At 39.6% G+C, this 16,096-nt stretch overlaps 2 protein-coding genes across 13 annotated transcripts in view; one reads left to right on the top strand and one right to left on the bottom strand.

Moving 5' to 3' along the window:
• Positions 1–5,795: 5,795 nt before the first annotated feature.
• LOC124139285 (serine-rich adhesin for platelets-like) lies at positions 5,796–10,179 on the bottom strand. Its single transcript, XM_046506237.2, has 2 exons — positions 9,538–10,179; positions 5,796–8,588 (listed from the first exon to the last, which is right to left on the bottom strand). Exons 1-2 carry the CDS (start codon positions 9,791–9,793, stop codon positions 6,358–6,360), a joined length of 2,487 nt encoding a protein of 828 aa, XP_046362193.2. The 5' UTR covers positions 9,794–10,179; the 3' UTR covers positions 5,796–6,357.
• Positions 10,180–10,687: 508 nt separating this feature from the next.
• LOC124139286 (spectrin alpha chain-like) overlaps positions 10,688–16,096 on the top strand; it is a 67,521-nt gene continuing 62,112 nt past the window's right edge. For 6 of the 12 annotated variants that reach the window (XM_046506249.2, XM_046506248.2, XM_046506247.2 and 3 more), the window contains exon 1: positions 10,689–10,933. The gene's annotated coding sequence lies outside the window, so the exon portion shown is untranslated. Of the gene's footprint in view, positions 10,934–16,096 lie in introns of all 12 variants that reach the window. The other 6 variants (XM_046506240.2, XM_046506243.2, XM_046506242.2 and 3 more) reach the window with 2 other exon arrangements.

The following is a 16,096-nucleotide window of genomic DNA, read 5'->3' as shown; positions in this document are numbered from 1 at the left end:
TGCACAATCATGGAAAGATAAGTCACAAATCGATGAAATTATTTTCTTGAGAAGAATAGTCTTCTGTCACGATTACAGTCAGGCTTTAGAAAGGGGCGTTCATGTACGGATCATCATGTACGGCTCAAGGCAGAAGCATAGAAAGATTTATGCAATCAAGAGTACACATGTGTCTTCCTTGATACTGAGAAATTATATGATTAGTTCTGGACACAGGAACTTCTTTTCAAATTACAGAAGCTGGGGATAAAAGGCAACATGTTCAGATGCATTCATACGTTTCTTTCTGAAAGGTCTATTCAAGTCCGCATTGGACAAGACTTTTCTGGTATACATTTTATTGGAAATGGTGCCCTACAGACTTTTCCATTAAATGTATATGCAGTACAGTTTGCTGATGAGGGATCATTTTGGAGTCGCTTTGGGAAATTTCAAATTATACTCTGAACCAATTCAGAAATGCTTGGACATCATCACTGTGTGGTTTTCTAAGTGTGTGTGTGTTAAGGTTTCCCAGTGCAAATCTGTTGCAATGATGACCATTTTTCATTGCCAAAACAAAATGTTATTGCTATATAAAGCATTAATACCATCAATGATTGATTATGGCTGCCAGGTATATCTGTCTACCTAAAAATGTCATCTCTCTAAAGTTGCCCACATTCACCTAAAGACTGCGAATTGAAGTAAAGTATATTACGTGTGATATTGGACCCGTGAAGATTCCGGGGTAGAATAGGTTTTCAGCAACCCATGCTTGCCGTAAAAGGTGACTATGCTAGTCGTAAAATGCGATTAACGGGATCGGGTGGTCGGGCTCGCTGACTTGGTTTGATGCATGTCATCGATCCCAATTGCGTGGATCGATGCTCATGATATTAATCACTGGAATGTCTGGTCCAGACTCGATTATTTACAGACCGCCGTCATATAGCTGGAATATTGCTGAGTGCGGCGTTAAACAACCAACCAACCAACGTGTGATATTGTGTGGATTCCAGCCCATGTTGGGCTGCATGGAAATGAGACAGCAAAACCACTTGCGAAATCTAGCTTGCAATGACCTGAGGTAACAATATCCGAATTCAGACCCAAACCAAAACATTTCGACTTTATTTTACCACAAGCATGTGACGGTTGTGAGATGCTGGGACAACTGGTCGACATAGGAATCCAATTTGTCCTTCTGTAAAAACAAATAGGACAATTCGTCCACGAAAGAAACGTGAGGAAGTCATAATTACAAGACTTTGTCTGGGACACTGTGGGTTAAATGCTTACCGCGGTATCATTGATAAAGAGGTCTCCCCTGCATGTATACACTGTTGCGAAAATACTTCCGAGACAGTGAAGCATTATTTACTTAAATGCCCAGGCCACAGGTCACAGGCCCGTGAAGATCCTGTTGGTTGGTTTGTTGTTTAACGCTGCACGCAGTAATATTCCAGCTATATGACGGCGGTCTGTAAATAATCGAGTCTTGACCAGACAATCCAGTGATTCATAACCCATGCTTGTCGTAAGAGGCGACTAACGGGATCGGCTGGTCAGGCTCGCTGACTTGGTTGAGGCATGTCATCGATCCCAATTGCGTGGGTCGATGCTCATGATGTTAATCACTGGATTGTCTGGTCCAGACTCGACTATTTACAGACCGCCGTCATATAGCTTGAATATTGCTCCAAAATCAACCAACCAACCCAGGCCACAATTATTTCAGATTAAATTTAAGAAACAACTCATTTTCTCTTATGACACTTTTGGGCCACAACATATTTATGGTTCTAATCAGCCGGCAATATTAGACTTCGTTACTGCGGCAATATTAGACTTCGTTACTGCGTCAGGAATATTTGACATATTGTAGAAATCAAATGCATACAGACATTGTGTATATTGACTTTTTAACCATTTTTACACTTTTCCTTTTTCTGATCTGGGTTTTTTTATGGATTGAGTTCTTACTTTCCAGAAATGAAAAAGTGATTACTTGCTGTTTCAATCGGTCTTCAGCAACCCATGCTTGCCGTAAAGGGCAACTATGCTTGCCGTATAAGGCGACTAACGGGTTCGGATGGTCAGACTCGCTGACTTGGTTGTGATGCATGTCATCGTATCCCAGACCCGTGAAGATTCCGGGGTAGAATAGTTCTTCAGCAACCCATGCTTGCCGTAAAAGGCGACTATGCGTGTCGTAAAAGGCGACTAACGGGATCGGGTGGTCAGGCTCACTGACTTAGTTGATGCATGTCATCAATCCCAATTGCGTGGATCGATGCTCATGATGTTAATCACTGGATTGTCTGGTCCAGACTCGATTATTTACAGACCGCCGTCACGTAGCTTGAATATTGCTGAGTGCGGCGTTAAACAACAAACCAACCAAACCAATCCATTTAACCCTAAACAGCATATTGTGATGTCACGTGTGTGTGACAGTGATACACAATTACCCGTCAATACCTTAGTTTCAGTTTTAGTTGATTGCAAGCTACTCATAATATCAATCATTGGTTTGTCTGGTCCAGACTTTTACAGAATACTTACAGTCAGCTTTATCTATGGCTAGCATAATGCTGACTGTGGCATTAAACAAAAACAACAAAATAAGAAAATAACTTGAACAATTTATTTTTGTTTGTGTGTGTGTGAAGCCCATTTCTGGTGTCCCCCACCATGATATTGCAGGAATATTGCTAAAAGCGGCGTAAAATAATACTCACACACTCACTATTTCTGTTTTAAGTTATATTTAATGCACCTGTATTCTACTTTATTATAATTAATTCATTAACAAAAGTTAAACATTTCACACACAGTAATATAATACAGCACATATTTCAAAAACAATTTGATTCTTCATGCACTATAGAAACTAACTCACTTGAGACAATCTTTCTCCAAAAGCCCATCTCACTCCCACACCCACCCTCCAGAGAATTCAAATAATTACTATAAAACCTTCAATGGAAGTATTTCTTGGAAAGATTCTCAATTTCTTCTGGAACAATAAATCACATTTGAATACATGAAGCTTGAAGTTTGTTGATGCACCCCGTATCCTTGAAGATCTTGAGATCTTCACTTTTAGCAATATTCCTGCAATATCACAGTGGGGTAACCAGAAATGGGTTTCACATGTGACGAGCGACAGCTTTAACCACTAAGCTACCCTTATACCCCTGTCAATATTTACATATACATTTTCCAAAGAACACCAAGAACTGCTTTCTTGTCTTTTGCCCATTTTGGGAATCAAACTTATGTCTAACAGACAAACACACCATCCACTTAGCTAACCCACAACAAAACTTTTTGTCTGTCTGTTTGTTGTTTAACGGGGCACTCAGCAATATTCCAGCTACATGACGGGGTCAGTAAATAATCAAGTCTGGACCAGACAATCCAGTGATTGAGCATCAATCTACGCAGTTGGAATACGATGACATGCATCAACCAAGTCAGCGAGCCTGACCACCCGATCCCGTTAGTCGCCTCTTACGACAAGCAAAGTCGCCTTTTATCATGTTTATGGCAAGCAGTTCTTCACAGATCCTTTTTTGTGTGTGTTTGCGAAAACTACACAACAAACAAACATAGCTATACCCTAAATTGACCATGCATCTTATAAACGGTATGATGAAACAACAGCAGATAAAATGTAAATATGTACAGCAGTTATAAAAAATATCATCAATAATTGTATATAATAATATAACAACTTACGCAGATGAGTATATAGGAACATACCTTTAAATTGTAATATCCTGCATCTCTGACCGAGAAAATATATCGTCATTATATACTCACAGACAAAAGAAACCCAAAAACCATACATGTTGGTTAATATATGAAGAGCTACTCATATTCAAGAGTTATTAGATTGGTTTGATGCACAAACGAGTGAGTGAGTATGGTTTTACTCCGCTTTTAGCAATATTCTAGCAATATCACGGCGGGGGACACCAGAAATGGGCTTCACACATTGTACCCATGCTGGGAATCGAACCCGGGTCTTCGGCGTGACGAGTGAACGCTTTAACCACTAGGCTACCCGAACATACTGGTATGTTGTGTGATCCAACACTCATGAACATTTCATTTGTTCAGATTTCAAAATTTATTTGAGAACTGTGTCAACATATTTTTTCAGCATCGTCTGAAATGGAAGTCGCCAGGTTGAAACGAGCGCCGTAAAGTTCGAGAAAGCTGCTTTCTTATTGGCTGACGTCGACTTCTTGTCAGTTTTTTTAAGTGGCCGGTCAAAGTTTGCAAAAGGTCGTTTAGAGCTTAGATCTGATTTTAATGAGATTGGGACAAACGAGGTGACTGACAGTGTACTGTCACGACAGTCAATAGGAACTACGTCCCTGATTATCCAAAGTATCACATCACCATTTTTGTCATTGAGCTGTACACAGTGGAAACATCTCTTCTTTATGTATATTTCTCTATGTTTCTATGGTTCTCGTTTCTTTTGTCAGTGAGCATATTGTACAAGTGCAGATATAAAAACATTCTTGTAGAACAATTTGACTTACAGGCAAATATAAAGAAAAACTTCCAAACACACAGTTAAAGTGTACAAAGTATACATGTCTGGTATAAACAAAACCATAATATCAGACGGACATAAAATCTGCCCAGAATATCAGTAAAGCAAGACATCTTCACAAGAACATGTTTGTCTTGTGCCTAAGTCAAGTTCATAAAATTTATTACCCGAGTTCTAACCAATGTTACACTAATATCTGTATGAAATATTTTCAGCTGATCTTAAGAGACCTTATGTTGTGTTCAAGATTATGGCAGCTATATAGTGACATGCATGAAAAGGTGTGTGAACATGCATGCACGTGTGCTTGTTGGTTGGTTGGTTTGTTGTTTAACACCGCACTCAGCAATATTCCCTCTATATGACGGCGGTCTGCAATTGGGATCGATGACATGCATCAACCAAGTCAGCGAACCTGACCACCCAATCCCCTTAGTCGCCTCTTACGACAAGCAAAGTCACCTTTAATCATGTTTACGACAAGCATGGGTTGCTAAAGACCTGTTCTAACACAGATCTTCACGGGTCCTTTATTTTTTGAGTACGCGAAAACTACTTCGTTTAGAGCTTAGATCTGATTTTAATGAGATTGGGACAAACGAGGAGACTGACAGTGTACTGTCACGACAGTCAATAGGAACTACGTCCCTGATTATCCAAAGTATCACATCACCATATTTGTCAGTGAGCTGTACACAGTGGAAACATCTCTTCTTTATGTATATTTCTCTATGTTTCTATGGTTCTCGTTTCTTTTGTCAGTGAGTATATTGTACAAGTGCCGATATAAAAACATTCTTGTAGAACAATTTGACTTCCAGGCAAATATAAAGAAAAACTTCCAAACACACAGTTAAAGTGTACAAAGTATACATGTCTGGTATAAACAAAACCATAATATCAGCAGGACATAAAATCTGCCCAGAATATCAGTAAAGCAAGACATCTTCACAAGAACATGTTTGTCTTGTGCCTCAAGTCAAGTTCATAAAATTTATTACCCGAGTTCTAACCAATGTTACACTAATATCTGTATGAAATATTTTCAGCTGATCTTAAAGAGACCATACATTGTGTTCAAGATTATGGCAGCTATATAGTGACATGCATGAAAAGGTGTGTGAACATGCATGCATGTGTGCTTGTTGGTTGATGGGTTTGTTGTTTAACACCGCACTCAGCAATATTCCAGCTATATGACAGCGGTCTGCAACTGGGATCGATGACATGCATCAACCAAGTCAGCGAGCCTGACTACCCGATCCCGTTAGTTGCCTCTTACGACAAGCATAGTCGCCTTTTACGGGAAGCATGGGTTGCTGAAGACCTATTCTACCCCGGATCTTCACGGGTCGCATGCTTGCTTGTAGTAGTTCCAAACAGGATATCCTCAAATCCTTGTTTGCAGAAGTGAGAACAAAGATCTGACTTTAATGAGGTTGTGTCGCAAAGCTCAGCAACATGATTAAAAATAGAACCAATAGGCTGTGTATCTCACCTGAATTTGACTGGACTATTTGCATTATTAGGTTTCAAGTCATAATAAGCTATGAAACAACTTCGCTATATAAGTGCAATAATCTTGGACACAACCCTAAACCCCATTTCACCTCACCTATGCAAACAACAATAATCATAATAATAGGCCTAGCTGGATAAAACAACTCACATAAAAAGCCTCATTGTGCCAACACAAGCCATATTGGTTCTGATGAATAAACACTGTAGGTACATCAAATCAGAACCAAATACACATAACATTCTACTTATTCCCACCAATGCCCAATGCACATGCACCCAAATTAATACATCGGCGGTATTGTATTCAACGGGACGCAATGTTCATCGACCCAGTCAAGAAACCGTGGTGTGAATTTCTTCACTATTTTCAGTAATGCAATACAATCATCTTCAGCCGTATGCGCTACTTGTGGAGGGTGACCAAAACATCGTTTGTATACATCTTGTAATCGGTAGGACTTTCGGGGGACACTTTTCATCGCCACACTTCTGCTAGATGAGGTATTAGAACTGTCTGCTCCATTCCGTTTAGGTTCAACCGCTGAACAAATATGGTTGTCATCTCTGACAGAGTTATTGTTCTTGACGTCCATGGCTCTGACCATAGTGACCTTGACACTGTCACTGCCCACTGAAAAGACCTTATTCCTTGCCTTTTCTTCCTGTTTCTCCATATTCTGAACAGCTTCAAGAAATGCACCATCGGGTAAGCTACCTTGCGAGCTGAGTTCACTTACGGCTTTCTTGTTCTGAACCATATTGTATATGACTGTGGCCTCAGAGTTTAGCCTTGGTTGATCAGAACCCGCAATAATTGACTGAGATCTGTGTTCATCTGCATCAGAATCTTCTCTTGATGGATGGGATAGGACAGATTCTTGGCTACTCGTCAGAACCTGAGTGTTCTGTGTATCAGAACCAATGAGAACTGCATCATTGTGCGGTGTGCCGGAACTACTGGGTCCTGTCGACTGGTTCTGTGTATCAGAACTGCTCAAGGATCCTATATTAGGGTTCTGTGTTTCAGAACTGCTCAAGGATCCTATACTAGGGTCCTGTGTTTCACAACTGCTCAAGGATCCTATACTAGGGTCCTGTGTTTCACAACTGCTCAAGGATCCTATATTAGGGTCCTGTGTTTCAGAACTGCTCAAGGATCCCATACTAGGGTTCTGTGTTTCACAACTGCTCAAGGATCCTGCATCAGTGTCCTGAATACCTGAACTACTGGGTCCTGTATTAAGGTTCTGTGTACCAGAACTTCTCAAAGGTGCTGCATGACATGTATAAGGTGCAAGCCTGCCAGAACTGCTCACAGATCCTCTGTTCTGAGTCTGAGAGCTTGACACAAGTCCAGTCTCAGTCCCAAAGCTGATCCTAGTTCCTGTATATCTGATGTCAGAACTGCTAGTAGGGCATATACAAGATTTCTTCGTGTCACAACCATTACGATCCTGACAGGCTTCCCTATCTGAAGCACCAACAAATGTAGAGATTTCATGATCCAATCGCCTTTTTATTGGTAATCTAGTTGCTTGAGGATGGACAGAGTCATTATTCTTCAGGGATTTATGGCCCAGGCCATTGTCTGCCTCCATCTGTGTTACAGCCATCAATAAGTCCTCATCCATAAAACTTCCTTGGGAGTCCAGCTGTGTTTTAGTGGCTGCCTCACAAGAAGCAGTTGGGGTGTTAGACAAACCTGTGCGAACTTCACAAGTTGACGAGGTGTTTAGTTGAGAGGGGCGAGGATGCTGACTGGCCTCAGAACCCGTTCTTCTACCCCTGTTGTGAATCTGTGGCTTGGATGTGGTGGTGGTGGACTGCACAGAGTTCGAGTTGTTCACTGTCTCAGATGCCACTTTGTCAGACCTGGTGCGAGTGACACAAGTGTCTTGGGACCGATTTGAACATGGTGAAAGAACATTTACCAAGTCTTTTGCTACTTCGGGTGTCAACTTACAAACAGAATCAGTGTGAATTGACGATTTGAAATTTTCTCGAAATGAAGATGCATCTACTTCATTTGTTTTTGAAAGGCTGACTGCTTTTTCCAGACTCTTCCTGCCTCCTGTCACACTTCCATTAGCTTCCTCCTTATACAATTGTCGGGCAGCCTTTTCACGATTGATATTTTCAAAAAGTGACTGGGTCTTACTGAAATCTTTTTGGGGCTTCTTTGGAATATCTGACTGATCATCTGAGTTTTGTCTTTTACCAGGTGTAACCTCAGTGATTTCCCAGGTTTGACCTCTGACCTCAGCTGGTGACCTTGGTGTGTCAGGTGGATCTATTTCCCTGAAGGCTAATAATGAATCTGCACAAAGTATGTCATGGGGCAAGGTTTCATCTACCTTCTCCAGCTGTGCAGCTAGCAAGGGGAAGTCGAACTTGTCGCCATTGTGGGCAATCAAACATGTCGGCTGTGCTTGGGTTTGCAGAAATCCTCTAATCACTGCTACAATTTCACTGTTGAATGGCTGTTGTCTGTCAAGTGCATCATTGAACAACCCTGTAAAAATAACCATTAAGATTTATGTCAATTATATATCTTCTAGTCACACAACAACCTTTTTCAAATGAATACACAATGCGACATAGAAAGTGGTCTAATGTAACAAATGTTATATTTGGGATATCACTTTCTTAGTAAAGTACAAATTACAGTACTTTCTGGGGTTGAGTCCCATCCTGGATTCGAACCCAGACTTTCAGAGTGAGGCAACGCCAGCACACAAAGTCAGCGATCTAACCCACCGAGGCTTCCACAAAATGAAATTCCAACAACTGGTAGTCTAGCTCATGAACTTTGTGTACCCTCTGACAAGTGTAAATTGACATGGCTCCTCTCATGGCCAAAAGCTATGAATTCGCAATGCCATTTAGAAAGTGGTCTAATGTAACAAAAAATATGTTATATTTGGAATAACACTTTCTTAGCAAAGTACAAATGTCAGTATACTTTTTTGGGTTCAGTCCCATCTTGGATTCGAACCCACTCTCTCAGAGTGAGGCACCTAATCGCCAGCACACAAAACGCTAGAATTTGTACTTTACTAAGAAAGTTCGGCCATGGGAGCCATGTCAATTTACACTCGTCAGATGGGTACAAAAGTATGTGATCTAGACTACTAGTCGGACTTTCATTTTGTGGAAGCCTTGATGGTTAAGTGGGTTAGATCTTTGTGTGCGGTCGATTAGGTGCCTCACTCTGAGAGTTTGGGTTCGAATCCCGGAAGGGACTCAACCTCCAAAAGTACTAGAATTTGTACTTTACTAAGAAAGTATCCCAAATATATCATATATACTCCGGACAACAATGTACTTTTCCAGCAGAGGTCATGACGCGAAATGAAATTATGTGGGAAGAGCTCCGGGTCAAGTATCCTAACTGACTGAAGATACGATCAATTGACGATGGATAATCAAGAATGATCCTGAATCTGGATTCAAAATATCACCTGTTAACATGCTTGAACCAGGAGAGACTTGTTTTTGTGGGTTAAGGCACAGCTGCAGCTTGCTGACAATCCGGGGTACTGTCACTCCATCTTCAAACATGTCATCTCTGTGCACACCAAGGAGGCACAGCTCGGTAATCTTTGGATTGCCGTACGGCCCAGGTAGACCAGTCGTCTCCGTGTCAAATATGACGTAACTTTGGGGTTTGGATTTCATTTCACATGTAGCTTCTGCATCAGTCTTGTTAGATTCCATTATTTTTCTGAAATAAATTCCAACTTTGGATTACGTTCTGTGACTGTGAAGACGAACAGCTGGGGAGATGATCTCTGAAATCAGCTGTGAATGTCGAGTGTGATACGCTGTGCCGTTGAATTTCTTGTGGCGAAACTTCCTCTTCTCATCCATTTGAGGAAATGCATTTCATAATTTACAATATTCATTCCTTATTGAAAATATGTCCGTCCTTTTAATATACGGACGAACGTGTTTAGACACGCCATACCCGGAAATAAACAACCCCACGTTTCGTGCTATATTTGGAAGGTATTTCTGAATGTTTTGAGCTCCTCGCAGCGATCGCTGCGCTTCTTTATACATTTCATCGATAGAGACTGTTCAACATGCACGCGTTGATATGAAGCTTGTGTTGGCATTTGACCATGGACTATTTTCGACATGACTATCTATATATTCGTAAGAACTCAAATAGACATGAAAGGACATTTGAACAAAATGGCCAACAAAATTAACGCATAAGAATAGTTTTCGTAATTTCGTATGTGCTTAGATAAAAAACATTATGTGTATTAACGATATCTATAATACATGTATTACTTTTGCTGAAGGTAAATTCAATCATTTCTGTGGAAAACTACTTACATAGTCTGTTTTTTTTCCATGGAAGATTTGTCTCTCGTTAACAAAACACGTTTTAATGAAATAGCAATTGTTTCGATGTAAGCTTTTATTTTGTAAAAATAAGTACCAACTGAATTATAAGCCTAGAAAGTATAATATATTTGCATGAACCCATGGACGTTGTAATCTAAGTAATGTAATAAGTTTTACGGAAAATACGTTCTATTGCGGCAGGTGCTTTCTTCCGGTCACGTGATAGCTATTCCGTTATACTGGTTTTCTCCCTTGGTGTAGTGTATTCAATTCTTGTTCTTACGTTAATAGCTCGGCACCTGTACATCCCACTGTGTTTTATATCTACAACAGCTCTTAGTTGAGGTTGAAAAGGGAACAGTCTGTGAAAGGCAAACTTTATTCACACGCACCAGTGTTATTAATTGAGCTTACCGCGGTTTTCCAACGATCGAACAGAATCCCCTGAAGGTCGTATGTTGTCGGAGCCATCCCAGTAAAGTAATAGCGGTATTTTAACAGGTAAGATTGCTATCGCATAATATTAAAGTAACCTATTTGAGATAAATATATTTGAAATCGTTTAGAGGCTTTCGTGCTTTGATCACGTTTAACATCATACCTTTAATCACACAGATATGTTCGGTATGCAGCACACCCAACTGTAGATTGGCTTGACCTGGTTTAGCCGGTTTACAGGAAGCGTTAAGACGCGCATTTCACATCATTTTGTGACAGTATCTTGAAGTTTAACAGTTTTTGTTCATAATGCATTATGAAGCCACCTTTATGAAACACTTTCAGGCAAAATGAATGTCTCTGATTCACGCTTTGACTCAATGTATCTGATGCATAGAATTATGGCATCTGATGAGTAATTTAGTACAGAGGCCTGTTTAGGGTTATGAAATGTTCGCAAATCATCAATACCTGTCACTCATAAGAGTTTTCATTTCAAGCTGTAGTAATTTCAAGATATATAGAAATATCATGTAATTGTATGTAGACTGCTGTTTGATATTTAATGGTATAAAAAGCTGCAGAGAGATACCAACCCACTCTCATAGCAGTACTGTTTGAGAAATGTCAGTATGATTCATTCAGAATCAGTAGTGTACAAATTGCTAACCAAATGGCATAGCTTGCATTCTTGCTTTTTCATCTCCAACTTTATATCAGTTGTGTAATATATTACTGATCAATGTATCCTGTATACTTAAACTCACAAGAGTATGATTCATTGCCAGCTGCTGCATCTAATGTATTGACTGTAATTTCTTTTGATAGAATGTTATGTAGGTAGTGTTCCAAGACTAAGGGGGAATATACTGCATTATCACATATGCCCAGTCCCAATCTAGGGCAATACGGTTCATTTGTAAAGACTGAGACATTTTTTTCCTGAGACACCCTTTTTTCATATTTGTGTAAGTGACATGTTTCTCACGTGACGTAATTTACTGTGGCGTTGTGTTGAAAGATTGGTGTCTTTTGATGGCAATGTTTGTTATGTACTTTGATTTGATTGTGTATTATCATGATTTAGGAAAACTAAATTAAACAAAACATTTCCAAGCCAAAACAGTCATAACGTATGGACACACTCTAAAATGTCTTATATTCTACTGTCTGTCATGTTTGAAATTAAGGGGGTTTCTGGAGTTTCGATCCCCGGCAGCGTCATACAAAAAAACTTTAAAAGATAATACTTGTTGTTACCCTGCCTGGCTACAGGCATTATGGGACTACAATGAGGACTTGTCATCTCGGAGTCTGTATACTGTGTCTGACTAGGGTATTCATTTTAAACTGCGCTGTGGTATCTCAGTGGACTAGCACTATAAAATGGGCATTAGTCCGGACTAGACCAAGCAGCCACACACACATGCATGCACATCAGTGTAAAAGTGCAATAATCTTAAAAGGAAAGTTATGCCCCTTTTCACCTCACCTTGACTTTGATGCTTAATTTCGAACACAGAGAATATACCTATAAAATCACCCAAACTGACAGACCACATAGCTAGTGCCAATATGCTTCCCTGCCAACTCTTTAAACATTTTCTGTATGTAACAGTTTCTCAGTACATAGAGCACACCTGTCCATTTCAAGCCAAATTAGATCATACCTTTTGGTGTCATGACTGTTGGGCTATGTTTACTAATTATTTCATATTTACAGTTATGTCAGGGCACTCAATGATCAGCTCAGAGATATAACTGTGTACAGAGGCTAAACCTTGGCCTACATGAACAAACAATAATATTTGGAAACTGCATTCAGACAAGTAAATTTTAACCATGATAAAAAGGGTTCTAAGGCCTTAAATTAGTGACTCAAATTTTGAATTATGTGTCAAGAAAAGTCACAATTTTAAAGAAATAATGATGCATGCCTTACTGAGCGGAAATGTGACAGATTGTGAATTGTGTGCATGTTGCAACACTTTTGAGAATAAAATACAGTTCATCTTTGGATACATGATCTAGGTTGCATTTGTGCAGCACATCAGATGTGTATGTTTGGTAATTGCGGTTATGAATCTTTATTTTCAATCTGGAAATAACAACACAGTAAAGAGGAATTTACAACATGTACAATATTTCTTCTGGGAATTCCTGGGAAATACCAAATGCATATTACCTGATTACATAACAGGCTAATGATCAAACCTCCAGATTGCCTGCCCCAAGTCTTATCATTCTGAGTTATATCATAGCCTGCAGGCAGCCTTACATCATTGAACAGTGGCTGACATCCAAATCAGTCCAGGCTGCTAGGCTTCCTCTCACTGCAGTGGGTCTTCGTGACCTTTAGCTTTCAGTCGTGCATCAGCAGCCCCAGGATATAGTCTACAGGAAGGTAGTGGCTATCATTTTGTCAATTACTGCTTTGAACTTTTCATTTAATTTACTTTGATGGTTCAGCATTTATGTGATGGATTGTGTACCGTAAATGTTGCATTTGAACACGTTATGTATGTAAAAGATAATATGCAGTAATTGAAATTAGGATTAAAAATCAAGGTCTCTGTCACTTCCCTAATGTGAAAAGCTTTTATTTAGGGGTCCATTGATTTTAATACTATGGCAGCTAACCTGAAGTTCCAAGAGCCGTCTCAACTGGTATAAGTGCAGTGTGATCATTCCACTGATAAAGTCGTGTAGTAATGTTTATGATTTGATGTTGAAAGTATGGCACTTCACCGATGTGCATAGTAAGGAGGGGTGGGTGGGAGTCCCTTTGGGGCTTCACTATATACAGGTTTTCACTGAGCAGTTTTTGGAGTAGACCAAAGGAGTGGCAGGAAGAGAAATCTGCTGCCTTGTACTGGTTCAGTTGGTTGTCTACGACCTCTAGAATTATAAACATTGCCTTGAAAGTAAATTTAGACTGCTTGACCACTGTCTGATTCCATCCTGCTTGTATTATTTATTTTCAAGCACCGAGTTAAGCATGATTAGAAGTGATAGTGGCAGACTCCTTCATAATGGATTCAGAAAAGGTCTGTTTATTCCAATCAATATTCTTTGCAGTCTTGCAGACAAATTTAACTTTTTGCTAACTCAGTAATTTTGCTAGAAACATTTTGAATTGGATGACCATATCGACTTTTGATAGGACTTTCTTTGTCAGTGTTTTAATTTAAAGAGGTTCTTGGAGTGGTTTCTGCTATGGTATGTGCATCTTCACACCTAAACGCCCCACCCCCACCCAACATTAGGGGTATGAGAAAGACTTCTTGATTTTCATGCTTATCTTTGGACAGTGTGCATCATTACTAAATTTTTAAAAATGTAATCTTCAGGATGATTTGAGATTAGTCACCAGTGATCACAGAATCAGTTTATAGAAAATAAACTGATCTGAAACCCTGTGATTTGAGCTATCTATCTTGTGCTACACTCACATATTGGATGTTGTGAGCCAGATGAGGAATGTTTGGCTGTGTGTTCCCCTGGCTGGGAGTACATAAGCTATGTAGACAAGATAGTGTGGCATTCCTCCTGGGAGTCTTACAGAGCCCATCCAGCTGCCTGCTCCTTGCACCAGTCTCAGGTTACACATCTCACTGAGACAATGGCCCACTGTGGCCAGTGCTAATGGTGGTTCATTCATGGGGGTCAACTTAGCTGTACTATGCTACAGTCTGCAAATTTAGCCACTAGTCTGAAGCCTGCATCTATTAACATTCTGTTCTAAACTGAGCTAATTTTTCTCCTTTTGACATCTATATTAACATAAGAATCTTCGAACAATGATGTTGAGAGCCAAATGCAGGTTACAAGTAGACTCAAAAGTGTTTGGCATAATAAATACATCCTTTCACAGTTGCCATAAGCCATAGATTTACCTCCCTTACTATGCTCTTGTAAGCAGTGAATATACCTGAATCAGTAGCAAATTTGAAGAAAAGTTCTACTGTGGATGACAAATGTCATGCGAATAGGTCAAATGTGAAATGATTTTAATCAGTAGTAGGTGGTGGGTGGGGGGTTAGTCTACTAGAGCTTTGGGGGGGGGGGGGACTTGAATAGGCTGTGGAATTATGTTCTATGTGTCTAACATTCTGTATGAGTCCTGCATGTATATACTTATGATCTTAGTTAGTCTGTATCTTTAGCCACTAATCTTAAAGGCTGTTACTGGTACTCAAGTAAAAGCATATTCTTTCAGCATGTTCAGTCTATTTGTTACTGTCACTTAGTACACTTAGCTTGTAACAGGCAATATGTAAACATGGTAAAGAGTTATGGTGTAAAATATTTTAATAAAATCCTCGTAAAGATGCAGAACTCTGAAGGACAAGTTGTGTTGTCACCAGTTATGAATTTATTTTTTTATTATTTAGATTATGATTTTCAACAATATTCACCTTCTCCAAGCAGTCTCTGCTGAATTCAGTGACCAAAAATAACAATTCCATTGTTATAACTTGTATTTGATAAATTCTGCTGCCAATTTATGATGATGATGATGATGATGATGATGAGTCTTCATTGCTGGTAATATTTCTGACTGTTTTCAACATGTCCAAATTTAAATGAGTCTCAGCAAATGACTCCATTTTGTTCCCATTAGCAAGGTGGCCGCCCTGAAATACAAAACCATGATATCATGATTCACAGCGTGAGACTTGTTTTGCTGGACCAGTATCCTACCCCACCCATTGGCTTTGCTGATCTACACTGCCTCATTGAAGGGCTTCTGCTCCATTGCCCCATGCATTGGTACTGCTTCCCCAACAACTGGAGTTAGCATCTTCTTTCTGTCTATATATTCTGTGTTGTCACTGTTGTGTTACTTCATCTGATGAAAAGTGAGAGAGAATAGGCATAGCAAGGTTAAATATTTAGATATGGGCCATTAGATTCAAATAGTATAGATGATCTCAAGGACCCCAGAACCCCCTTAGTTTCGATAAGAGAATATTATATATTTTTGTTGTTGGAGATAAATGCAAAATATCCTTCCTTCTTAATTATCTTTATGATGTTAATCACTGTTCTCTCTCAGCTAGAAGAGGTAAAATCTCAATACAGGGGTAGCAACTAACAGTTATAGTCCTTACAATGATAACATATAGAAAAACCCTTAAAACAGGGAAATTTCTACTGGTCCCTTTGATACCATAACTATTGGACAGATTGACAAGGACTATAGGACTAGTACCAAGTTCTAAC

This window comes from Haliotis rufescens, unplaced genomic scaffold, assembly GCF_023055435.1.
Source record: "Haliotis rufescens isolate VD_foot unplaced genomic scaffold, xgHalRufe1.0.p SCAF_8, whole genome shotgun sequence".
NCBI lineage: Eukaryota > Metazoa > Mollusca > Gastropoda > Lepetellida > Haliotidae > Haliotis > Haliotis rufescens.
The sequence above is the reverse complement of the archived record's forward strand: the minus strand, read 5'-3'. Positions and strand labels throughout refer to the sequence as shown.